Below are 26601 nucleotides of genomic sequence, written 5' to 3'. Positions count from 1 at the left end.
ATGAACAAGAACTTCAGTATAATATGCAATTGAATATTTGACACTAAAAGATTGCGCACTAACACACCTTGAGGATTAGGTAGATGCCGCTAAAGCGGCATCTACCTAAGCCCTCAATTCTGCTTCGCACCAGGTCACTTCACTCCCCCTTGGCAGAGCCCTCCTTCGTGTTAGGCATGGTGATGAAATATAAGAAAAAAAAAAAAATAACAGGCACTATAGATGTGAAAGGGAGAAATTATATAATAACGCAGAAAAAAAAAAATGCGAAAAAGTTGAAACATTGCATTGAACAGAAGATACCTCACTCACGAGCCAATCTCATTGGCGAGGCACCAAAAAAGCCAAACAGAGAGCTGACTTATTCCGAAGTGTTTATCCGCTACCATGTAGTACAGCTAGGCTAGGGACAAACGGCGCAAATCGTGCCCTCCCCCCTTGCACTGTAGTACCTAGGGAAAGGCAGATTTCGAGGAGCAAATGTCCCCACGTGTCTCTCACGCCATTCACGCATGTGCACAATGGTCGGGCAAATGCGAGAAAGAAGGTCTCGTCAAAGTGGAGCTGCAGTAGCCGTAGGGCCACGAGAGAGTGGCGTATCAGATAGTTTCGCTTTCATGGGCCGAACGCGTCTGCGTATACTGCCAACAGTGTTTCTGGAGCTGTGCCAAGGTGCTGTGGTGCTGTCAGCCATTTACTTCGATGGGTTTGCGAAATCTCCCTAATGAGACCATCTTTGAAAGTCACTCACAGAGGTCGCCCAAGAATACCACCACAGTGCTGTAGTCGGCGCACCATGATGTGTGCCACGTACTGCTTGAACACAATGAACTTTGTTCACATCGCAGCGTGCTAGCTGTTTTCTTCGACTGTGTCGCTGTTTCGCCAGTTTCACGACAAAATGTACAAATGGAAAGCGGAAGCGAAAGACTGAAGGAGCCTATCAAAGGCTGTCATGTCAGTAGCTAAAATGTGTGTTACACACACGGGACAGTCTTTTGCTGTTGTTTTATTAAAATTTCAACATATATGGGGCCGCAGTAGCAGTTTAGCAGGCCGCAGAGTTGTAGTCTTCTTTGCATGTTTAAAGTTGTGCACATCAGACAATTGCCTTACGGCCACCGCTGGTCACTGCCCAACCAAAATGAACATGAAAATTATGTGCAGATGGCACAGTGGTAGAGTATTTTGTATGTTAAAGTATTATCATTAGGAGTGTGCGAATACTCAAATATTACCGAATCGAAGGAAATAGGGAACGTTCGAATAATTCGATTCGCAAAGCGAATATCTACTAATAGATTTTTTGAACGTTCAATATATTCGATGTGGAGACTCGTGCAGTGGGACAGGTCGTGTGCACTGAGGAACCCCTCGTGCTCGATGCTGCCCAAGCGGGCGTTGCACTTCGTTTTCGAGCGCTGCTCGGATGAGCTGCCCCTGCTGATGTCGTAGCAGACTTTGTCACTGCGAGCACTCCCTGACATCAGCCCGATGTGGAATCGCACACACAGCGCCCGAGCGCCGCACTTCGCAGAGTCACTCGAACTTGCCATGACCCTGTAGATTTCAGAATCTGACAGGTGGCAAATAACGTTGAACCTGACAATGAAACGGCGCCTGCTCATTACCGTTGGCGCCGGCTACAACAGTGATTGAGTCAGCTGATATCAGTGCAATCCTTTCGTCGCTCGTGCAGATTGGCCTTACGATAACCCACCTGCTATAAAGTTGGGATAGCCCTTCTGTATTTTGGATAAATACTGGAAAGCAGAACTATCTATGCAATAAAAAGATTGCCGCAAAACATGGGTCCAATATTCAACTGAGAATCTCATTCGTATTCAGTATAACGGAACGTCACTAATTAGTTCATTGGTTTCAGAGGGAAAAAAGCTGTTGATTATATGCGACAGAAATTATATTCATAATCAATATATGTATTTTCCAGACCTTCATATACTAGAATTGAGCTGTAATCAGTGCTGGCATACTAATTTGGTGTTTCCTTAAATAAGAGTAGACCGTACGGTATACCTTAATTTCTATGCACTTATGTTACTGATAGCTTGCAACTTTTTTGTTATCCATTGCTAAGAGACTACCGAGCATGTGCAACACCGTGTTCTCTTGCCCAAAATTTGTAAGCATTAAAATTTGTGAAAATTTTTCTAATATTTGATATTTTATTCGAAGTCTGCTATTTGGTATTTGCACACCCCTAATTAACATTCAAGTTTCCGTTTCCAGAGTGAAATCCGAGAAAAGTGCTGGAATGTGAGAGTTAAACAGCCAATCAATGTTCCTATGATCCTAAGTGTAATTTGCGAATGGTATTCCCATTCTTCAACAAGGGGCATTTAAAACACATTCAGTGCAAGCAGGTCTGACAACTTCGAGATTCTAATAACGCGAAGAGAGAGGCACCGAATATGCAGCCACTCACCACAATCTTCTCCGCAAGCTTGTCGAGGCAGAAACGCAGGGCCAGTGGATGCGAGGTGGTGGACACTGTGCGAGGTCCAGCCTTGAAGGGCTTGCCTGACAGCAGGGAGCTCAGCTGCTCCAGCTTTTCCTTTACCGCGCTTGGAGTGGCCAGCGCGTTTACAGGGATGGTGACTGCCTTTAGAAGGTCGAAGCAGTACTTCTTGTGCTGATCCCAGAAAAAAGATAGAAAAAGGAATAAGAGAAAAAGAGAAGGTGTAGTTATGAACAAGCCATCAGCTGGCGAACAGACGCACCGAACAGAACAAGCTCACTTCGATAGGCATCAGGTCCCGCAAGTGAGAGGTCAACAATGCTCACGCGTCTTGGCTTATTCAGTTCACGTCCCAAAGCAACTGGAGGAGCTATGCAAGACATAGTAAAGGGCTGTGGATTAATTTAGACTATCTGGTGTTTTTTAATCCTTTGACTCGGGCACCCACCCTCGCACGAACCCTACCACTCACGAGTATACTCGTTATGCGTTTTCAGCACATTCCCTGCCTCTCCAGAAGCAACTCGTGGAAATAATGACATTGCGTACCAGTTGTGCCATCCATGGAGAGGTCATCAATTCGCACAAAAACCTTGTAAGTTAAATTTCTGACTGCAGGTGCAGCAAATGTCTTAGTGTTCTGTCACTCTGTCACAGCAGGCGGCCACGTAGCAGGCCCATCCTGACTTGACCAGGCCACAAGATTTATGAATATGAATTATGAATAGGAAGAAACTGATGACAGTGAACCAGTTTCTATGTACCATGAAATATCCACTGAGACAAGAGAGAGAGAGAGAGAGAAAAAGAAACGCACACGTGGGAAGCTTGCACTAGTGGTGCAAGGCTGGAGTAAACAGTGGAGTTGGTGATCGACCTAGCTTTTCATTGAGGTTTTACTAGACTTGGCTAAGTTTTGCTAGTAAATGATAAGTGCTGCTAGGCACGGTATTCTGAATCGGCTTGAAGCTGACATGCAGATTCTCGCTTGGCCGTGCGACGCGCTTCAAGATGAGCGGCAACTTCTTCGGGTGTCCGGATCTTCTTTGGTTGTCCCATGTCAAGGGCACATGTACTCGCCACAGAGTCAACGAAAGTTCTGCCACTGTTGTGGCGGCTTCGAGCTTTATCTCCCCGGTGATGTGCAGCTCTACGCAGTCTCACATTAGATGAACAGCTATGAGCAGTCCAACGGGCCCGAAGCGGCCGATAGGCTAGGCCTTTCGGTCCCAACGTGGGAGCGGCCCGCTTCAGGCTAGGAAACTAGCGCGACCTAATGGACCATAATAAAGTTTTTCCATCCATCCATCCATCTGGCCCCTTCAAAGCGATCGTACCAGTTGAGCTGGAATGCCAGGCACGAGCGCGCCTCGACGGAGCAGAACAGGCAGAAGGAACCACCAGCTGCCGCAATAGCGCATGAGGCGTTACGTGAGGGGAGAACGCATCACCGCAATGCCATATAACTTCGCTGTCGCAAGCCTGTGTTGTGTGTATGCTCTTTCTCTGCGCAAGCTCTCACCTTGGTAAGGTGAGAGCTACTCCTTGGTGAGGCCCAATTAAAACACACCAAGCGTCTCAACGCGCTCGCTTGCCCGCGAGGAGTTCATAACTCGAAGGACGCTCAACAGCGTTCAATTGGACATTCCCCCACCCTAAAATCTCAAGCTGGCCCACCCCCAAATTTAGGTGAGTCCACCCCCAAATTTCAAGTTGGAAAAACCCCATATTTCAGTTGTGCCAACCCCAAGCTTCAAGTTGGCACACCTTCAAATTTAAAGTTGGCCCACCCCTACTAAGCTTCCCCAACATTTTTTATGGAGCCCTATGTATCTCTATGGGTATTCTCTTTTTATTGCGATAGCAATTATATGGACACTTCAACCGGATTTCTGCCGGCGGCGTCGCCGTGAGGTTCCGTATAAAGTCCAAGGGCGATAAAATCGTCACCACGCGCCGTATGCGCGAGTGAAAGCACGCGGGAGACCCGCGCTATCACGGAGAGCGAACGCACGGCGGAAAGCAAACGCGACTGTCGCGCGAAAGGCCGTGGGAGTATGGGAGGGAGGGAGGGAGGCTAGGCGACGCTGTTCTGCTTCACCAAATGCTTATCTTGCAACCGGGCACAAGGGGAACTGGCCACTCAATCTCCCACGCGAAAGCAAGAAAGCGGGAAGGCAGCACGGGGAGGGGGGGGGGGGGGGGGCAGCTTCTCCTCTGCACAACTCCTCTGCACTTTGCCCGGCGGTGGCAAGGAGCCTACATGCAACGTCATTGTAGGGTGGTGACAACACCAACATTTTGACCGCTATTTACCGCCAAATTTGGTGGGTAGCCATTTTGGTCCTCAGTCTTTCTGCCTTTTTTCTGTCACGCTCTGATGTACTCATGTTGGCACGCGATCTATTAAATTTCTTTAATTTAGTTTTGCGCCAACGCGCACAAGAAACCTGCATACATCTTTAATATACTAGTTGCCTTTTCCTTTTATTTTAACACATTAAACTACTACATCAAAAAAAGTAGACTTTTTCTCCGTTAATCCCCACTTTTTCTTTAGCTATTGCACACCGCCTTGCATACTAAAACACTGCAGCCACTAAATGCGTTGTACTTACAAATACTGAGCTGTACTGACCCCATCTGCAATGACTTGAGCGCAAAGACATGTGGTGTGATGAACAAAGGCATGAAAATTATCTGATAATGTCTGTAAACTTTGTTATTACGAACAGTGGGAAATATTTTGCTATGGCTAGAATACATTATGAAAACTTACATAAAAAAATTAAAATATCAACTGGAGGAAACACGATGTGGGCAAAAATACGAGCAACACATCTAGGCGTCGCTTGATGCATCAACTGTCAGGCATGGCTGTTAGCCAGTGGCCTCCTATACTGTGCAGCCTCATCTCGTGCACCCTGGTTGAGCTGGTTGAACCATTACGCCGAACCTCTATGCTGCTATCCTCACTGTGTGTTGCGTATTGCATGCCAGTGGGTTGGTGCAACACCCACGAGAAAGTTTGTGACAGAAAAGGCAGAAAGAGGAGGAGACCAAAGGTGGCAGAGCCTTTGCATCTGGCTTCAAAAAAGTGGCATCAGGACCTCTTCTGTGTTTTATCCTTCCTCTAGGGGAATCATACATGACCAAGTAGCAGTTGGTGACAGTTGGTGTGGTGTACTAATGTCCACCATGCGTGTCCAGTACACTGCTATTCCACCATTAGAGAATTCGACATATCGACAAGGAGCCCACGATGATGTTGTTCCTCAAAAAAAAAAGAAAACCTTATCTAGGCACAGTAAATTACTGAGTGCTTTAATTGTAAACATTAGTCAGTGGCATGCATTAAATACATGTTGCCTGAAAATGACTGTTAATATACTGATCCAATATAGTATTCGAGAGCGTCGATGAATTGGAATGGTACAAAAGGAAGCCAGTGTTGATGTCTAGCCAGCCTCCAGCCCGTATCAACAAATGACGATTGAATTACGTGGGCTATTAATCCCAGAATGCCCAAACGCCATTCCACATGAAGGAAAATAAAAGCTTTATCTCCTTTACTTCTAGCCACGGAGAGTACATTCATACAAAAAGTCATACGAGTTATACATTGATTAGTATAGTAACTAATAAGTGCTTTGCTGAGTGATCACTAAATGAAACTTTCACTAGTGATCACTTTCACTAGTGATCACAAATGAAACTTTCACTAAATGAAAAATTTTCTGTATGCAAATTAGCATGTTGAGATATCAAACTTGGATATCAAAAACAAAATACAACTACAGTAAAACCTCGATAATTCGAACTCGGTTAATTTTCAAATTTCGGTTATTTCGAAGAATTTGAGCGGTCCCGCCATTTTCGATGCTAATTCTACCATATAGGTAATTTGAATGGGCCGCGCGGCTCTATTCGGATAATTCGAAGTTTCCGGCAGGCAGCAAAGTGCGGCCTGGATGAGGGGCCACTGTACGACGTATTTTGCAAAGATGGCTGCTGTGAATATGCAACGATCATCCCGTGCACTCGCTTTTGTTGGCGAGGCGGTTTGTCGGCTTTCTGAGGGTTGTGCGCAGTAGCGCACCCAGGATCTCTGCCGGGGGGGGGGGGGGGTTGACAGTTTGCCAATACCATCTAAACAGCACTAATTTCGATTTCTTCACGGGAAATTGTCAAAAAAGTGTGCTTTTTACGAGTGTGCAGACGATTGCGCGCCTTACATCTTAGTTGCAGTACCCAAATGCATGAGGAAAGAAAAGGGGTTAAACAAAAGGGGGGGCTAAGTGGGCCTCATGGGGGGGGTTACAACCCCCGAATCCCCCCCCGTCGGTGCGCCACTGGTTGTGCGGTAGTTGTGAATGGAGCTGTGTGAATTCAGTAACAGTAACCTAAGTCGCCGACACCTGACGACACAGCTCCGATTAGGTTTAACTGGCTACACAGTGTGGCCATGACGAAAATTCACTGCCGGCTGATGTGATAACGGGCAGCAAACCGTTGCAGAAAGCTCACATTCCTACGGATGGCTCATCAGCGATTGGTCGCGAGATCACACGTACGGGCAAGATTCACGGCCGTTGAAGCGGTGTTTGGGCCAGCAGTCGACCAGCCGGCAACTAGCACAAGCATGCGTGCCAAGTTCGTCTGTGTGCTCACATGTGGGTAGAAAGCTCCGAATTACATGAATCTATGTACATGAACACTGAACTCTCGTATTTGATGCGGTAAGTGTTGTTTCCGGTGGCTAATCGGCCCATTCTTCACACCCGCCTCCGTGCTTTCCCCACGCGCTGCTATTTTTGTTCCCTCTGTTTGAGTAGCGTTAAGAGTTTCGATCGGTCCGGTCAACCTGGTGGAACTTTGTACCGACAAAGGTTGTGTGCCGTGGGAACACTGCGCGCGTCGAGGCACAGACTACCGCCAGATCATTCAGTGAAGGTACCGATATTGAAGAAATGGAATATTAGATATTCGATTCGCTAATCGAATTATGCGAACATTCCCTATTTGATTTGAAATCGGATATTCGAGTATTCTCACACCCCTAGTCCTCACACCACAAGAAGATGTTTTATTGTATTTGGCATTGTGTGGCATGTACTCTAACATAGCAGGTCATAATGTCCCTGCCAAGACACAAGTTCAAGTTGATCTCCTTTTTAAAAATATTGGCTTGTGTTTATCATTAATGCTATCATTCTTTCCATATAACTGCTCATTCTCCGTGACAAAAATTTTGTTGGAAATGCAGCGTTCCTGCCTGCGTATTACCTTCATGTGCCTCATCTCATTAGACTATTGTGTGTCATGGCTATAGCCTATAACAGCTAGCCAAATTTACTTTTCTCGGAAACTCAAGTTCATAAAAATTTTTTTTAATGATATGCACGTGGCAGCAACTACCTGCAAAACAGCATCTCAGATCAACCCGTAAGTACAACTCTATTGTGCCTAACAGTATATGGGGCCAGTGAAATGTGAAAAGCATCAGAGTAAAAACGCCACCTCTATAGATATATATGGATGACGCCGACCTGAACGTGGATGCAGGCTCATCTCAATGTGGTGCCAAAAGAGAGTCAGCCCAGAACATAGAATGAGCTTCTCTTACTGTTTTGTCCTGGGTGAGCTCTTTGTAAGAAGCCTGCCACTGTTCCAGTCTGTCCAAAATGCTGGCGTGCATCTTCAGCTGGCTCGTTTCGGCCTGGCTCATGCTTCCTGCAGCTGACGATAGAAACACCCGCATCGAAATGTACCATTCAAAAAGAAAAAAAAAAAAAAAAGCACGAGGCAGCTGTGGTGCAACCAAATGTGCACACATGCACTGCGCCACTCTGTTTCAGGTTTGCACATTTAGGCTGCGAAATAATTTTTTTCTGGCAGCCACGGCGTTCAAACTCTTACTTGCGGTTGTATGTAATGAGCTTCTTTATTATTAAAGGAATATTTTAGCAAAGATACACAGCGTGTGACCAGCTGATACAGGTTTGAATGCTGAGCAACACTGCATAGCAACACTGCACAAACAAAACATGAACATAAATATCCATGCAGCGACTAGCTGTGCTAGGTTGCAAGCTGTTGAAAACTGGGCTTATAAACTTGAACTTAATGATATTTTCAATTTCAAGAATGTTTTTTTTTAAATTTTCCTCTACAACTACGCCATGCACAGACTCAATGTCTAGGAGGTAAATGTCAAATCCTAGGTTAGCAAACTGATTTATGTGAATGTTTATGTTTAATAATTTTTTCATTATCGTACTTTCCGGTGTATAACACGCATTTTTTTTTCTGAATTTTTCGGCTGTGCGTCGGCTGTAAGTTTTTTTTCCAGAAAAACTGCCTTCAAAATTGGATTCGATTTAGCGTGGAAGCTTGAGCGTGTTGGTGATTCATTGGCAAAAAACACAGCGCAAAAAAGACACGGACACGAGAGAGCGACACGCACACAGCGCTGGATTCGATGTTATGGCCACGCGAAGCGCGCTGGTTGACTTAATTGCTACGGGTTCTATGCGCGCTATCGAGGTGGTGGGTACGTTCTCGTGATCGAGTTCTCGAGCACCATGCGAGAAGGATGGAGCAGCAACGCAGGCGGCGTCAGGTTGACCGTGAGTCGGCCGACCCCGAATTCGGTGCATGTGCAGATCGCTGTCAAGATACGGCGCGTGCCGCTGCACAAACTACGCAGTTGCAAGCAGAGTACAAGCCACCCCCCTCCCTTCCGCGCTGCCTTCCCGCTTTCCTCCCTTGTGCACGATTTGGCTCACTGTCGGACGCTTTCACTCGCACATACAGCATACAGCGTGCGGGGACGATGTTATTGCCCTTGAACTTTATACGGAACATCGCGGCAACCACGATGGCAGAAATGCACCTGGAGTGGAAATATATGGCACCCATACGCTTGCACATGACCCGTGTTCACGAAAAAAAACGTAACTAATTTTTTTAAATTGCTTACCGAGCGAACAGGTGTGTCTTATACACCGGTTTGACTAATGTACGTTTTCTTGCGGAAAAACTGCCATTTTGAGGGGGGTGCGTTTTATACAAAAGTGCGAGCTATACACCGGAAAATACGGTACTCTACAATGCTTTCATTCATAAAAGACGACAAAGTACCATTTTCTGTCAAAAAAATGTACGAGGTAGTTTTGTACTGCGGTTTCAATTGAATAACCTCTTTGCACATCACAAATACTTCCAGAGAATAATATAGAAAAATGACAATAAAAATTGTACTGCTGTGCCATTCCTCGGTTTGGCACCTCGCCGTCCTGTTCACGCTTGTGGGGAACTGAGAAACATGCATGCAACAACAGATGTACAAGTAAATCTAGCTATGGCATATCGTCTTGATTCTCTTTCATGACAGTCATAACAGTGAACAGGGTCTGATGCGTGTGCAGTAAACAAGACATGGGGCACACTTTTTGCACGTACCAGCATTAGCACGATAGTCTTCACATAGGCCAGCTCCCGTTTGCATCTTTATCTGTTTCTACTTCAGTGATGGCAAACGTCATCAGCACTCCTCGAATTCAACCAAGACAACTATCTTGGTTGAACTTGTCTTCGACAAATGTCTTGGTTGAAATTACAAATTTCAGGTTACACACTGGAAGCTGTAAAGCGCAGTCTAAAAAGTGTTTTAAAGAAAAAAAAATTCAAATCGGTTCCGGAATCGGTGTTTGTTATATTGAGGTTCAACATGGAGTGGGAGCCTAAACCATGGAAATGCGCAGTGCGAGTGCATGAATGAAACAACCACAAAATATGAAAAACAAGCTAATCATGGCTATATTGCACAGAATGAAAATGAAAGTGTGACATGAGCAATAATAAGGGAAATCGAACAAAATGACTGACAGCCTCCAGTTACCTGGCGATTGTGCCGACGGTTGAGCGCTGGAGTCTGCCTCTTGCACGCAGGCCTCTATGTCTTCCGTATTCTCGACAACGGCGTTCTGTTGCTCTTGCTTCTGTGCCATAATTCCTTTCTTGGTGGCTTGCTCTGCACACGTGAAGAGCAGTTCATGAGTCAATGACATTGGCATGTGTGCCGCAACAATGCTGACAGCTGTAAGTTTTGAAATTGGCGCTTAGGAATGAACCATATGGTGATCTGCTGTAATACTGCCAGTCATGCTACCAGTCGTACTGCTTTTTTGTTTCACCCATCGATTTCTAGCGTGTATACTACGTTTTGTTTACCATTATATGGGTAACGAATTATAACCATTGTAAACCACTGAACCATTGTATAATAATGACCATAATGTTTATTGATGCCTTTGCCCCTTTGCCAACCCCCCCACCCCCTCCTTTGTGTAATACCCTAAAAGGGGTCTTTAAGGAACAATAAATGATGATCTGCTATTTTTCTTAGCACAGCCAACTGCTAACCTTATGGCTGTTAAAAAAATTAAACAAAAGTCTTCCCCTTTTCTTTCTTTTTCTTCCTAATCCGGACATAACGATAATGTGCATGTCTCTGGCATACATTTTTATCTTGTCCCCAGCAACTGGTTTTCCTTTGTTCAGTTTCAAATTGTTTTCTGTATTTACGCAGGCATGTGCATTATCTGGAACTAGCAGTTTTATGTGCCACATTTGTCAATTGTAGTGTTTATCTTAGTACTGAAGACTATAGATGCCACAGGCAATAAGGCCCTGCATGGGCTATAGCAACATGCCCTAGCAAGTCGAAGGGTATGTTATACAGTCAAGCCCGGATACAATCAGCACCTTCATTGCACAAAGTGGGTTCGCTAGATCAGAAGTTCGTTATAATTTAAATTTTTCTCAAAACTACTAACAAAGAGTTGATTAAGGTACAGAAAAGACACTTTATTAGCAAGAATGATGTGCACAGTGCTTACTGGCAGACATCAGTGTGTTTAAGTAGTCTAAACCAGATACTATCACTCTCAAAGTACAAGCTTCTGACGATTGTAGGTGAAGCCCCTAACCATTGGAGGGCACGGTTGGAATTTGGCTAGTTTCTTGGTCATCCTTACCACTAGAGGCCTTCATTCCTGTTAAGTTGCCTCACCTGTCTGGTAACTGCTTCATCAGGGACGCTCTCCGATCAACATTTATGCTATCGTTCGAAGCAGAAGCATTGATTGCTGTAATGGCAACCCTCAAAAAACCTGAAATCCTCTCCACAATAAAATAAGCATTGCTTCTCGTTGTTAATGAATATTGTCACAGACAAAACAACAAAAGACTTCCGTCGACGCTATAGATGTTTTATAGAACAACTCTGGCACCTTCGTCGTTGTCTTCTTCGATGATCAACCCGACGTGCCTAGCATGGAATTGCACCGAGTGGCTTTCAGTCGTGTCAAGGTCGTGGCATTACCCCCCTCCCTAGAAGCATCGTCTCGATGCAGAACATTGATGCACTTGGGGTGTGCCACAGTGATACTGTTAAGGTATACGTAGATGATGAGAGAGGTGTAGAGCTTTGAGGTCAGCGGGAGTAGTAAAGCTTCAACCGAGAGACGTGAACGACATCGGACAGGCGTGGGCGTCGGGGACGGCGAGTGGTGCCTTCTACTTCAGGAATCACTTCGTATGTCACGTCGCCGAGTCGTTGAACGATCCTATAGGGTCCAAAGTAGCGGCGCAAAAGTTTCTCCGACCGACCACGCTGGCGGATCGGTGTCCACACCCATACTTTGTCACCAGGTTGATAAGTGACGTCTCGGTGACGAAGATTGTATCGGTTGGCGTCGTTGTGTTGTTGGTAGCGGATACGCATTCGTGCGAGCTGGCGCGCCTCTTCGGCGCATCGAGCGAATTCGGCAGCATCAGTGACAACATTAGAACAGTGGGTGGGTAAAAGCATCGCGTCCAACGTTGTTACAGCTTCCCGGCCATGCACCAAGCGAAAAGGGGTGAAGCCGGTAGTTTCTTGAACGGCAGTATTATACGCAAACGTAACATATGGGAGAACGTCGTCCCAGTTCTTGTGGTCGACGTCAACATACATGGAAATCATATCAGCGATCGTTTTGTTTAGCCTTTCTGTAAGCCCATTCGTCTGGGGATGGTAAGCAGTGGCTTTGCGGTGAACTGAACCACTGAGATGCATGATATCTTCTGTGAGCTGCGCAGTAAATGCTGTGCCCCGGTCGGTTATAACCACTGTTGGAGCACCGTGGCGGAGTACGATGCCATGTACAAAGAAGGTCGCAATATCATTAGCAGTGCCTCGTGGGAGAGCTCTGGTTTCAATGTAACGTGTAAGGTAGTCTGTGGCTACAGCAATCCAACGGTTACCAGCCCTCGACGTGGGGAATGGTCCAAGCAAATCTATGCCGACTTGCTGAAAAGGGATCCGTGGAGGATCAACGGGATGGAGAAGTCCAGCGGGACGCAGGGGTGGTGTTTTGCGTCTCTGGCAGTCGCGGCATGTCTTCACATATTGCTTGACATCACGGCGAAGGTTAGGCCAGAAGTACTTTTGGCGTATGCGTGAGAACGTCCGTGCGAATCCCAAGTGGCCCGAAGATGGCTCGTCATGAGAGGCCCGCAGGATGTCGTCACGTAGTGCAGACGGCACTACAAGGAGGCAGGCGGTTGCGGTTGAGTGAAAACCCAATTTGTAGAGGACGCCATCGCGGAGAAAATACGAAGATAACGTTCGGACGAACATACGAGGCGGCTCTGGTAGACGGGTCTCAAGGTAGTCGATGAGAGGCCGGAGTTCTGAATCATCGCGCTGTTGCTTGCTGATGTCTGACACTGTGACAATGGAAAGAAATGCGTCCTCTTCATCAACATCGAATGGCGACGGTTGAAGAGGAGCACGTGAGAGGCAGTCGGCGTCGGTGTGTTTACGCCCGGACTTGAACACGATCGTCATGTCGTATTCTTGCAAGCGAAGACTCCAGCGTGCGAGACGGCCAGAGGGATCCTTCAGATTGGCGAGCCAGCACAATGAATGGTGATCTGTCACAACTCGAAACGATCGGCCGTACAAATATGGGCGGAACTTAGCAATTGCCCACACAACAGCCAAGCATTCCTTCTCCGTAGTCGAATAGTTCCTTTCAGCTGGAGACAAAGTGCGGCTTGCGTACGCAATGACGCGCTCGGCTCCATCTTGCCACTGTACGAGGACGGCACCAAGGCCAACGTTGCTGGCATCCGTGTGCAACTCGGTGTCACTGTCTTCGTCAAAGTGTCCTAGAACGGGAGGTGTTTGCAGACGTTTCTGTAGTTCACAGAAGGCCTCTTGTTGGTCCTGCTCCCAGACAAACGGAACATTATCCTTTGTTAGCCGCTGCAAAGGTTCGGCTATCCTTGAAAAGTTAGCCACGAAGCGTCTATAATATGCGCAAAGCCCTAGAAAACGGCGGAGTTCATGTTTGTTCGCAGGTGTAGGAAACGAAGCGACAGCAATGGTTTTGTCGGGGTCTGGTCGAATGCCTGCGTAGCTGACAACATGGCCTAAAAATTTGAGTTCGTCATACCCGAAATGGCATTTTTCAGGCTTTAAGGACAGGCCAGCAGCACGAATTGCGTCAAGAACTGCTTGTAAGCGCTGTAGGTGCTGCTCAAAAGTGTCAGAAAACACAACGATATCATCTAAATAGACAAGGCATGACTGCCACTTGAGACCTGATAGTACTGTGTCCATCATGCGCTGAAAGGTAGCAGGCGCAGAGCACAATCCGAAAGGAAGGACCTTGAATTCGTAGAGTCCATCAGGCGTAATAAAGGCGGTTTTCTCACGGTCACGGTCATCAACCTCTATTTGCCAGTAGCCGCTGCGTAGGTCCATCAATGAGAAGTATCGGGCATGTCGAAGGCGGTCCAAAGAATCGTCGATGCGGGGAAGGGGATAAACGTCTTTCTTCGTAACGTTGTTAAGCTTGCGATAGTCAACACAAAAACGCATTGTACCGTCTTTCTTTTTCACCAGAACTACAGGTGACGCCCATGGACTGGTGGAGGGCTGTATGATGTCGTCGGTAAGCATTTGTTGGACTTGATTGCGGATGGCGTCTTGCTCTTTACGAGAAACGCGGTAGGCACGTTGGCGCACGGGTCTTTCATCGGGATTTGTAATAATTCGGTGTTTCGCAATAGGCGTTTGGTTGACCTTCGATGTTGAAGCGAAACAGTCCGCAAAAGACTGTAAAAGGCTCCGAATGCTAGCCTGTTGTCCACCTGATAATTTTGAATTCACATCAATCTTGCTGTTGGCCAGTACGTCACCGGTAGCATCTGCACCATTCTGTCCTACAGTTAAACAAGCAGGATTGTCACTGACTGGCTCCAAATAGGCGATGGCAGTTCGTGGGGCGAAGTGCTGGTATTCACGACTGAAATTAGTCACTAAAATCTGAGCAGTCCGTGACGACAGCTGCAAGATGCCGCGAGCTACGCAAACCTGTCGAGCCAACAAGACTGACAGATTGCCTTCAGCGATTCCGAGATGGGGAGGATCGTCGTCTGTTTCCACAGTGATCAACGTAGTACTCCGTGGTGGCAAAGTAGCGCAGTCACCAGAAACGCGTAACACCGTGGACTGTAGGTGATAGTCGTCCGAATGAGTTGCATGTTCGCTGGAAAAAGTGACAAGCAACTCGCGAAGGTTTATGATTGCCCCGTACTCTAGAAGAAAGTCCATACCGAGAATGATCTGCCTAGAGCACTCTGCCAGTATAATAAATGAAGCGACAAACGTGGCCTCACGAATGCGTACCCTCGCAGTGCATTTGCCGGTCGGTGTGAGAACATGACCGCCGGCTGTACGGAGCTTAGGTCCGGGCCACGGTGTCGTCACCTTGCGAAGTGCAGTAGCCAGTTGTCCGCTTAGAACAGAATAATCGGCACCAGTATCGACAAGAGCGGTTACCGGGTGGTTATCTACAGAAACGAGTATGTCGGCTGAAACAGGTTTACGGTTTTCGAATGAAGGTGCCGAAGGTACACAGTCATCGTTGTCGTCATCGTTATCGTCGTCGGTGACGTCGCCGTCGGTGACGTCGCCGTCGGGGTGTCGCAGCGGAGGATCTTTCGAAGTGCGTTGTACAGCGGCCCCACCCCCCGAGGTCGCTGTTCTTAGTTTCCCCGACTTGGGCTCGTGGGCCGGTTGCCCACAGAAGCGGAGAACGTAGTGTAGCGACTAGGTGACGCCGATCGTCGAGGAGGTGGTGATCGTGACTGGCGCCTCTGTGGAGACGGAGATCGGCTCGTTGGCAGGGACTGTTCAAACGGTGGGAACTGCGCGTACGGCGACGAATCTCGACTGGCCAGATATTGCTGGATTTCTCTCGGGCGCTCTCCCTCACGTGGGCGACGAGCGCCGGGGTGATATCCCTGGAGTCCTATTCGTCGGTAGTAGCAGGCACGGTACAAGTGGCCCGCTTCGCCACAGTGGAAACAGAGTGGCTGATAGTCAGGTGTGCGCCACACGTCTGACTTTCGCGTATTGATTCGGGGGCTTGTGGACTCGTACATAGTTGTATGCGAAGTTTGACCCTGGAAATGGCGCAGCGGTTCTTCAGAACAAGGCAGGTTATGGTGGTTCACGGGCTGCGCAGGTAGCCTCACTGCTTGCGCATAAGTCAGTACAGGGGCGGCTTCAGGTCGGGTTTGCACGAATGGCTGTGCCGCCTGGCGGACTTCTTCGCGGACGATATCTGTGAGGGCCGTTGCGGTCGGCTGAAAACGCACTCCCTGTAGTCGATCAAGCTCCTCCCGCACGACACTACGCACAAGCTCTCGAAGCGCATCGGTGTCACAGGGCAACGAGAGAGATGGAGATGCTGATCCCAGGGTGATTTGGCGATCGTAGACCGAGGAGCGTTGCTGAAGGGCTCGCTCCATTGTTGTCGCCTCACTGACAAACTCAGCTACTGTAGCTGGAGGCCTTCGCATTAGTCCTGCAAACAGCTGCTCCTTCACTGCTCGCATCAGCAGGCGGACCTTCTTCGCTTCTGTCATGCCAGGGTCAGCACGCTTGAAAAGCCGCGACATGTCCTCTACGAACATGGCTACGCTTTCATTAGGCTTTTGAACCCTGCTCTGGAGAGCTTGCTCTGCTCGCTCTTTTCTTGCGGGACTGCTGTACGTATCGCGTATCTGCCGTTGAAATTCTTGCCAGGTGGTGATGGATGGCTCGTGGTTAGCGAACCATGTTCGGGCAGAGTCCTCTAGGGCGAAGTACACGCGCCTTAGCTTCTTCCGTTCATCCCAATCATTAACCTCGGCCACACGATCGAAGTCATCGAGCCAATCTTCCACGTCCTCAAAAGGCTCACCATGGAAAGGCCGCGGCCATTGGGGCGTGTGGAGAACTAGCGACGCAGGAGGCTGTCCCGTACCGTATGTCTCCTGTGTCTGGGTTGCGGTTGTGGTCGACATCCTCGGCAGATCTTGAAGGCCGTATTCCGGAGGTAGTCTTTGAAGCCGTCGGCTTTTGCGTAGGTGGTCCGCTTGCAGATCCTGGGGGTCAGAGTACATAGACGCGTACCCAGCACCTCCACCAGTTTGTCACAGACAAAACAACAAAAGACTTCCGTCGACGCTATAGATGTTTTATAGAACAACTCTGGCACCTTCGTCGTTGTCTTCTTCGATGATCAACCCGACGTGCCTAGCATGGAATTGCACCGAGTGGCTTTCAGTCGTGTCAAGGTCGTGGCAATATCGACAGTCTTTAAAAAATAAAACCGTAATATAAATAAATAAATAAATAAATAAATGAATGAATAAATAAATAAATAAAGGCAACGTGTCTTACACCTGTGATTGTCCATGTAGCCACTGCCACTCAACAAGTCATTCCGTTCGTTGTAGGCGAACTGAGCAGGCTAGTGGGTTGTTATGAGAAGCATACGGCACCTGAAGGGGACACAATGAACAGCGGCCGCAGCGCCCCGAACAGACGTGCCGACGTTAGTCACTGTGCAGTCATTGGCAGCCAATCATAGTTCATTGCTTAAGTTGCATGTGCATGCGTCCGCTAGCACTTTTTCGATGCCTCCAACAGTCATAAAAAAGCCGGATTTTGCTATGTGTGCAACAAAGAGCTTTTTAGGGGATCAAGTGTTGAGAAAGGGGAAGAACTGTGATGAAGTGGCCATGTTTTCGCCGTACAAGAAGAATGTGAGAGCCAGAGAATAAGCCTGACAGACGAATGTTAACCTGGAAGCGTACGCTGTCATGATACAGGTTTGTAAACGGCCTTTTTAGTCTACTTGTATGTGAACTCAGAAGAGTGTATCGAACGCTCTCTTTTCTGGATGCTTTATTTCATCATAAAGCGTCCGGAAAATGCGGCTGCTATTGGCCAATAGCTGACATCAATCAAGAGTGTTTGGATCTGTTTGGATCAGTGCGCTTCTGCTTACTGTTACTGTGTATATTTAGTGACGAAGTTTATTAAACAGGCTGAAGTAAGCGAAAATCTGCTTTTGAATTTTGATAATACAGTAATTACGTACTTTCGGAAGAAGCCGACCATAGCCTGCTCCCGCTCAGCTGCGGCCGCCTGCGTAAGAATTAAACTTTGGCCACCCTGCTGATCGGTGCCGTAGAGGTCGGGCCCCGCTAATTTCGACTAGCTTTGAACGCTCAATAGCCTCGAACCACACGAAATGTTTGACAGCGCGCGCTCACACCTGGCCGCTGGTTAGACGCCTTGGCTAATTTATTAATAGTGCTTCAAAATGCAAAGATGGATGTGACTAATATCCGTTGGTCAAGCTGGTGAAGGACAAAGCTGGTCCGCACCAGGTTAGCACGGTCAAACTGGAGCACCGAGCACGAGCATGCACTCAAGCCCTGTCGTGTCCAACGCAAATGCACTATGGTTGCATGTAGCTGCGGTCTGCTACATAGCATAGAGGCGTAGATACTGCAGCCGCCGCAACGAGTCCACTGGCTAAGTGCACTGCGGCTCGCTGAGGACCACTGCGTTTGGCTTATGTTTGGCACGTCATAAGCGCCAAAATCGGAAGTAGTGTTGTCTACTTCCAAAATCAAACTTGAACAGCGTGCCACAGTGACGTTCACTAGGCGGAGTGTTGTGGGCACATCCTGCTCTGCCGTAGCCTTCACAGTGCGAATAATTGAAGAAGGAGTGAAAGCACCGCGAACGCTGTGTTTGATTGCCAATAACTCCGCTTCTGCTGAACGTATTGAAGTACTTTTTGCAGCAAATTATTTCTGAAATAGCCTGTTTTAACTTCAAAGGCATTTCTCCACTTTGGTGAAAAGTAGTTCAGGGCCCCTTTAATGAACATGAATGCAGTTTGTTTCCAAAGCGGTATTTTGATCTAAGTTTTCCGCTTACGACATCTTCAGTGCGCAGCTGGAACATGCGAGGTGCAGCACTGCAACTGCAAAGATGGCCTCTCGGGAAAGTACAAACTTGCAGCAGCACTTGTTGCATACATGTAAACAGGGAAGAGTCAACAATGCAGACATCCCTGCCAAACAATTGGAACTTTCACCAACTTGGGGTGTGATCTTGTACGCGTTCCATTTTAGAACGCGTACAAGATCGCGCCCTTGGTTATATCGAGGTTTAACTGTAATTCAATATACCCGAGTTCAATATAAGCATATCTGAAAAAAAAATGAAATTGTGGCGTTTTACATGCCAAGACCACGATCTGATTATGAGGCATGCCGGAATAATTTGGACCACCTGAGGTTCTTTACAGTGCATCTAAATCTAAGTACACGGATATTTTCGCATTTCTCCCCCATCGAAATGCGGCTGCCGTGACCGGGATTCGATCCTGCGATAGGCATATATGGGATCGACTGTACAGTCATTAATTAAATTAAATTATGGGGCTTCACATGCCAAAACCACGATCTCATTATGAGGCGTGCCGTAGTGGGGGACTCCGGAATAATTTGGACCACCTGGGGTTCTTTAACGTCCACTTAAATCCAAGTACACAGGTGCTTTCCCATTTCGCCCCCATCGAAATGCAGCCTCTGTGGCCGGGATTTGATGCCGCGACCTTATGCTTAGCAGCCCGACACCATAGCTACTGTACTGTCATTGCTCAAGTCTTGAGCTTAAATGCAATAATATCAACTTGAAAGATAACCATCTTTTCTGTGCTTGCACAATGCGTATAATCGCAGTACTGAGACTTGAGATAGGTGTGAACAATGCAAATGGGCACTGCTGGTAGGTCTACAAATGTAGTCAGCACCTTGTCGCAACATTTGTTTATTTCTGTTCCATCCTATAAGAACTTCAGCGTTCACTGACAGATGAAGTTAGTGAGCACTGATTTCATCTATCACCCACTGAAGTAACCTGCTGTTGATTAATTCACATCTCCACCTTGCTGTGATCCTTTTGTGCTGCTCCTGCTTTATATAATGGCCTCCATACGCTCCCAATCTATAGGACCTCATGCCATGCAATCACTATAGGAGTCATAATGAGCACTTGAAGTAAGGTGCCAAATAGAGATTATCAAGTGAACGCTACAGGCAGCAACAAAAAGAACAGAACAGCAGCCTCACCAACATCAGCAACGACGGAGTGGACCAGGGCGTTGAGCTGGGTGGCAAAGTCGAGGACCCGGCTGAGGTCCTCACGCGAGACAGCGGTGAGCGCGCCAAAGGCTGCCACCTGCCGGGCCATGCGGTCTAGCAGGCCTTGGTGGTCCTCCACGGGGGTCGTGAGGAACGAGGCAAAGGGGCACTCCCCAAGAGCCTTGCGCACCGACGCCAACGTGGACTCCATCTCCTGGCACTGGCAGCGCAACGACTCTGCTCGCTGCTGTGACTCTGCCTCCCTGCACAGTGAGCGAGTGAGCTGCACACTTGCTTGGAACCAGCCGTGGATGTAGTTTTTTTTTTCAAGGGAGGGGCCCCGCCTGACTTTGAGTAGGTGATTGATGACGATGAACTTTAACGCGAGAGCATTACTTGGCTCATTGTGCGACCCCGCCGTCATCAGAAAGCCGTGGCACAAAAATGGCACATAAATTACGTCATCTTGATCTAACTAAAAAGAAAAGTGGGCACGATGAGGATTCGATCGTCTGCCTCACCGCCACTGCTACCGCTCCGTAGCCGAGCACGCTAACCACCATTGCGCCCCCATTGCAACAGGCGACAGTGATGAATATCTGCGAGCCTGTGCATGTGGTTGGGCCCTGCGTGGCAAGAATTCACTAGATGGCAGAGTGAGCTGCAGCCGCTCGCTCTGCCTTTCGCGTTGTTGGGGACCCGCCATCACAGGAGCCCATGGATGACGACATTGAATACGATGCAACGCGCTTCAGGTAGACGTCGGACGACAACTATGCCATCCCCCAGAGTACGAGGTAGAGTTTTCCTACGAGTCCGATGAAGAAATACAGTAGTGTCAACACCACGGTGCTGCTTGGAAAAATATAATAAATCTCCTAATATCTCCGCTCCTAATGTAGTAAATCAATTAAACGCATGTAAGCATAACATACATTTTGTCATAGGCAGGGGTGAGACTGCCCAAAGTCATTATGGAGCAATTTTCGGAGCAAGTAAATTGCGTTTTCGAGCAGCTTGGAGCAGAGTGAATTTCATTTTGGAGTAGGCCAATCTGAATTTTGGTGGTGTAATGGAACATGGCAGCACACTTCGCGAAACCACAATGAAACACGATGAAACAGAGAATAAACCAACACAAAGTGCATAGTAGAAGCACGGTTTGTAGCTACAGCATACTAGAATATGCAAGAGTGGGTGGAGCGGTGGCACGGCGCATGTTTTCCTGTAAAGCGGAAAACATCAGTGGAACTACAATCGAACTATAAATTCCCACGCTCATGATGATAGCGGAAAATGTTCTCAATTTATGCGGTCCAATCGACACGGTACCATAATTTCTGGGTCACGATATGTCACTGCAGACCCAGAAAGCCGCAATCAACACTGCGCTGGTATAACGTAAAACTATTCCAATCTGTCTTTATTGCATATGGACACTCCAGGCGCCTCTCTGCCTTCGTCGTCGCCGTGATGTTCCATTATAAAGTCCAGGGGCGATAACATCGTCGCCGCCCACCGTATGCTGTATGTGCGAGTGAAATCGTGTGAGGGTGAGCCGACCATGGCGGCTCAATTTCGCGCGCGCAAGAGAGGAAAGCGTGGAGGAAGCGCAATCTTCGGTTGCGTGCAAGGCACAGTGTGGGGAATGGAGGGAGGGAGGGGGTCGTTCTCCGGCGGCTACTGCTGGCGTATAGCGATGCCGCGTGGGCCCTATCTTGAAAGCGGTCTGCAATCGGGACAGAGTGCGAGTGCTCATACCTTAGTGCACGCTGTGCTTTCGCCGCTTAGTTCGCGTTGAACCGAGAGGCAGCACGAAGGTCAATTCGCTCGCTGCTGCTACACATATGTGATGTGTAGCAGCAGCCATGTGAACACATCTCGCTGCGAGTGAGATGTGTTCACGTTTGCTTGTGTGTGCGTGACATCATGCTTGTTAATTAAGTTAGTAAGCTAATGTTTACAAGTTTATACGGCCGATAAAACTACTATCCTTACTTCGTATAGCTGTTTACTAATGTGCTACCATAATCGATGCTTTCCGATGCTTTTTATTCCAAATTCGCCATTAGCCCTTTGCGATATGTCAAAATGGCTCAGGCCTCGCCCATATGGGCATAAAAACAGATTGGAATATATTTACAGTATACTGGCCCTGTGGATAGAGACGCCCGCCGACTAAACTTGCTGTAGCCCGCGCCTCCATATAATATCTAGTTCGCTCGCAGTGCCATCAGCCTACTTTCTGTTGTTTTGTGCCTATTCTAGGGAGCGCTGCGCCGCTCGGCCCAATCAACCGTATTCTAGTACACTCTAAATACAGCCGTCCTGGCCGTTCCGACAGCCGTGACAACAGCTGGGAGTGGCCGCGTGTGTGCTGGCCAAAGTGTGAAAATCACGAGAAACTTTGCAGGAGGCGCCGTCGCATGGTCAGCGAAATGTGAACAGCCGCAGTCTTTTTCGGAGAACGAATCCGCTCGCTGTTCGTGGCCACTACCGGAGCACACATGCCGTAGCCGTTCTGGCGCAGCGTGGTGAAATTTTTGTTAATTTTCTGTGTTTGGAGCAGGAATCCGCGTGTATATCAAAATGGCGCAATTAGCACAGGAGTCCCAACCCTGCATAGGTATGGTTTTTGCTGCAGGAACACTGCAAGTGCAAAATGTAACGAGAGAACGCTATTACAGAACTTGCTGTGCCCCAGTTCTGGCTAGAGCACTATTCATTGGGGCACCAAACTTTAGCTTCCCATGATCCAAGGATCTCCGTTATATATAGTAGTGAAAGTTTCACTACCACTAGTACTCCCTAAGTGATGCGGCCTTCGCAACACATGTGAACAGTCTGCCAGTGCCACAGTGTTGGTAGAAAACAGCACTAAAGAAAACAAGGACACAAAAATAAAAGCTGGCAACAGAGAAAGGACACTTGAGAGTACTTCTATCGTGTTTAAATTTTCTTTAACACAGTCCTACATTGCTACCAACTCTCCCAACTTGTCAGTTATGTTTCAGCACCATGCTTAGATAAGAGAAAGCCCTCAGTCAAATGCTGAATTTCCGAATCATGAACAGCTTGCTTTACTGCTACAGCCCTGACTTTCTTGGGATGCAGAACATGACACCAATGCACTCACAGCCAATGTTGAAGTTCAATTATCCATAGAACATGTTAACTCAAAGCCACTTATGCGGTGGCATAGTAGTTGAATGTCTGGCGAGATCAATTCATTGACAGTGAGCCAGTAAAACTAGGTACTAGAGTTGCAAACTCGTGTTTGCAAATTAAGTGTTTCTAAGCATTCGCTGCGCATCCCAGGGATGGTCACACACTTGTCACAAGGTGTCCACTAGATTTTGTGCCTTGCTACTGGCAAATTAATGACAGTATTCCAAACTCATTCCAGCTCACAAGGAAGGCATAACTGACCTTTTCTTCTCTTCCTCTTCCTGCTGCTTTTGTTTCAGCTCCGCTTCTTTAATTTTGTTCCTCAGGTGCTAGAAGGGAAATGCAAAAACAAGTGAATGTACTTGTGAGTACCAAAGAAAAACAGAGCGACTGCAAACGTTTGGGCAAAAGCTTACCCGCACATGGCTCTGGTGATGTTCTCGCGTCATCTGGCTTTTCTCTGCAAGCTCTCGAAGCCTAGAAGAAACATGAAAGAAAGTCTTTATCTGTGGAACATTACACATCCGCAGCTGCAGCAAAAGCGGCGGTGGCGCGTGGATGGAGGGGCTTTAGTGTCCGCGTGTAGAAAAAAACTCTCATTGGCTCGAGCATTTTTTGTTTGGCACTTTTAATATTTCAGCCTGAGAAAATTTAACATAAAAGGCATGTGCTGCCAGTGTTTTGTTTCATGACATTTGTTTATGGGCTGTCATTCTCAAAATTCTGAGGAGCTGTATAAACCTGGACATGCAGCTGCACCAGCAACATGCAGAACTGTTGTCGACGGCGGCGGCGTTTTGCTAGCGTTGGCACCGAACGCGTGCGGCGTTGGTGACGTGTTTATGAAGAACGTGCCAACCTTTACCGTACACCCTATGGCAGTGTACCATAACGACCATAAGGCCATGGTCCCTGTGGTCACTAGATAAATGAAAACCACCGGATCATATATATTTCTCATTCTTTAATAGTTCAAATAACCGATTACACCATAAAGATCTTAATAGTCTTAATTGAAAATACGTAATTCCTACCATAGTACAGCTTCGCTGGTCTTCCATCTACATCCCTGTGGAAGGGCTGACAGTTTTTTTGTTTTGTTTCTCCAGCTTCATTACCAATAATGTTTATTTTTGTGAGCCTTTTGTGACGCATCCACTCGTATTTCAAAGGTAAAATTCTGTGCAGAGGCTACTCTAATTTACATTATCTGAAACTAGGCTTATGATGCAGTTGGCCTTTAGGCTCAACTAGAATAACAGCTGGTCAGATCTTCTTTTGGTTCTCACTGCCACCTTCCTGTCCCTTACCTTAATAATACATCTGTCATTTTTCATTCCATCACTCGTTCATAAGCCAGTAAGCTTCCTTTAAAGTTCTCTGTTATCCTCAATGTGTTGGTGTTAGAGTGTGCCATTGCACTTCGGCCACGGCATGGTTTCTATTTGCTTCTCATTTTGCTGACATGAAAAAAACAAAACAAAAAAACAAAAAGGTGTCACCACGAAATAAGAGGAGAGTGTGTACCCTTCAAGGTACTCCTGGTTGAGCTTGTCCAACTGCATCTGGTACTCGAGTGTCTGGTTCCGCTCAATCAGCATAAGGTGTTTTTTGGCCTGCTCCTCCCAACGGCGGTTCTGCTGCTCATAATGTGCAATCCGCTTCCTCATGGCATTCTGCAACATTCAGTATAATAAATGTGTAAGTGCACAATGAAGAGAGACTGTTCAATATGTTACATTGTGATGTTGGTTCCACACGTTACAAAATTTGAAATGTCTATCAACAACAAACTGCAAAACGAAAGCAATTAAATCATTGAAAACCATTCTTCAGATACATGAGATTGAGAAAATGTCTAAAGACTGCTTGTAGCATAGTTGCATTTATTTGTGCAATGTCACAAAGGCAGAACAAAGAAACACGACCATCCACGAAAATTTTCATGCCAGTGAGAAGTCGTAAGCTTTCCCTATAGTAGAAGTGACGAGTATGTCCAAACGGGCTTAAGCAAAACCGGAGGATCACGTAAATACCTGTACAATAACTATTTTAATACGGTGTCATGACATTTACAGAGCTACATTCCTTCCCTAATCCCTCTTGGACTATGTGGGCGCCGTTTGCAAAATCTCTTATGGCATAGTTTGCTCACCGCAAAACGAAAGTTCTGATGCAGCTGTCAAATCACTACATTTCTGTGGAAAAGGGGCCACACATACTCGCGCTTTTAACTTGTAACGTTTCCTGCCAACAGGGCGGCTGTACTCGGGCAATGCAGACGCGGCTGTTATTGCTGATCTCGAGATTTTAGGCTGGATGAATAAGGGCAGTTTTCAGGAGAACACATTCTTGAGCACCACAGGTTACAAATGCGCGGGCGAGCAGAACAAGATTCATATTACCCTGACGCTGTTCAATCTTTCTTGCTCGTAATTGTGTATGGAGACGTCGTAGTCCGAGCCGACTACGTATGCGTACAGGTCCTGAGCGTCGTCGCTTTTCGGCGATGGCGTGTTGTCCGATGGCGACTCGCCAGAACTTTGGTCGCTCGGCATGACATCCTGTGGAGTAGGACCGTCAGCGGTGTCTTTTTGCTGACGGTCGTATTCAAACCGGAGCGGCAATAGTCTTTCGTCCAAATGTATCATGGGCTTGCTATGAAGGACGTCCTGCGATGTCAAAACCAAAGGAGTCTGTCAGTGCCCTGCACTGAACAAGCAATTAACACATCGCGAAGGCAACACATTTCTACGGTTTCGGCGCTTTGCAGAAGAAAGTTAACCGAAGCTACACTTAGCGCTGTGACATCAGGAATGCTTCTAAGAATAAACGCGAAGGACGCGATATTATGCATTTCATACACCACAAAGTTAGCTTCGGAATGCTCACCTGCCACCAATTCTTCGAAGGCCAGTGGGTTTCGTAGACTAGCTTTCCTTTGCTGCTATCTCGGAGGGCTTCCAGGACTGCCTCCGTAGAGGCCTCATGACGAGTTCCGTATGATACCAAATCCATTTCAAATGGAGAATTCGCACCGATGTTAACAATTGACCATTTCAGCTCGAATCCCCAACAGCAACAAACCGCAAAACACGCAGGCTGATCGTGCCGGCCGAGGGTCTCGCCAATGTTTTCCCTCCAACAAGAATGGAATTGGCTTTGGATTTTGGCTTCGCAGCTATAAGCTAGTCAGTTTCGGTTCGTTAAAGCACAGCCTCCTATATATATATATATATATATATATATATATAAGGTTAGGAAGACTTTCGGTTCTTTTCTACAAACAGAGAAATAATACCAAATTCCGACAAAATCCATCTCACGACGAATGTAGATGCTAACGCGATGAGCAATGTAGCGGCACGCAGTATGCTACCATGAGAGGACGCGTCTGTACG

At 47.3% G+C, this 26601-nt stretch overlaps 1 protein-coding gene across 2 annotated transcripts in view; it reads right to left on the bottom strand.

Annotated features, from left to right (window-relative positions):
* Positions 1–26331, bottom strand: part of LOC119446016 (mRNA export factor GLE1-like) — a 35721-nt gene extending 9390 nt beyond the window's left edge. Inside the window, exons 1-9 of one of the 2 annotated variants that reach the window (XM_037710324.2) lie at positions 26093–26331; positions 25606–25872; positions 24728–24876; positions 23617–23677; positions 23462–23529; positions 20021–20295; positions 10383–10514; positions 8106–8212; positions 2447–2653 (exon numbers count right to left, since the gene is read on the bottom strand). In XM_037710324.2, the coding sequence (XP_037566252.1) occupies positions 2447–2653; positions 8106–8212; positions 10383–10514; positions 20021–20295; positions 23462–23529; positions 23617–23677; positions 24728–24876; positions 25606–25872; positions 26093–26218 (1392 nt within the window). In that variant the 5' untranslated portion in view covers positions 26219–26331. Of the gene's footprint in view, positions 1–2446; positions 2654–8105; positions 8219–10382; positions 10515–20020; positions 20296–23461; positions 23530–23616; positions 23678–24727; positions 24877–25605; positions 25873–26092 lie in introns of both variants that reach the window. The other variant, XM_037710323.2, reaches the window with a different exon arrangement.
* Between the last annotated feature and the right edge of the window lie 270 nt (positions 26332–26601).

The sequence above is a fragment of the Dermacentor silvarum genome, chromosome 3, assembly GCF_013339745.2.
Source record: "Dermacentor silvarum isolate Dsil-2018 chromosome 3, BIME_Dsil_1.4, whole genome shotgun sequence".
In the NCBI taxonomy this organism is placed as follows: Eukaryota; Metazoa; Arthropoda; class Arachnida; order Ixodida; family Ixodidae; genus Dermacentor; species Dermacentor silvarum.
This window is presented reverse-complemented; position numbering and strand designations above follow the sequence as displayed.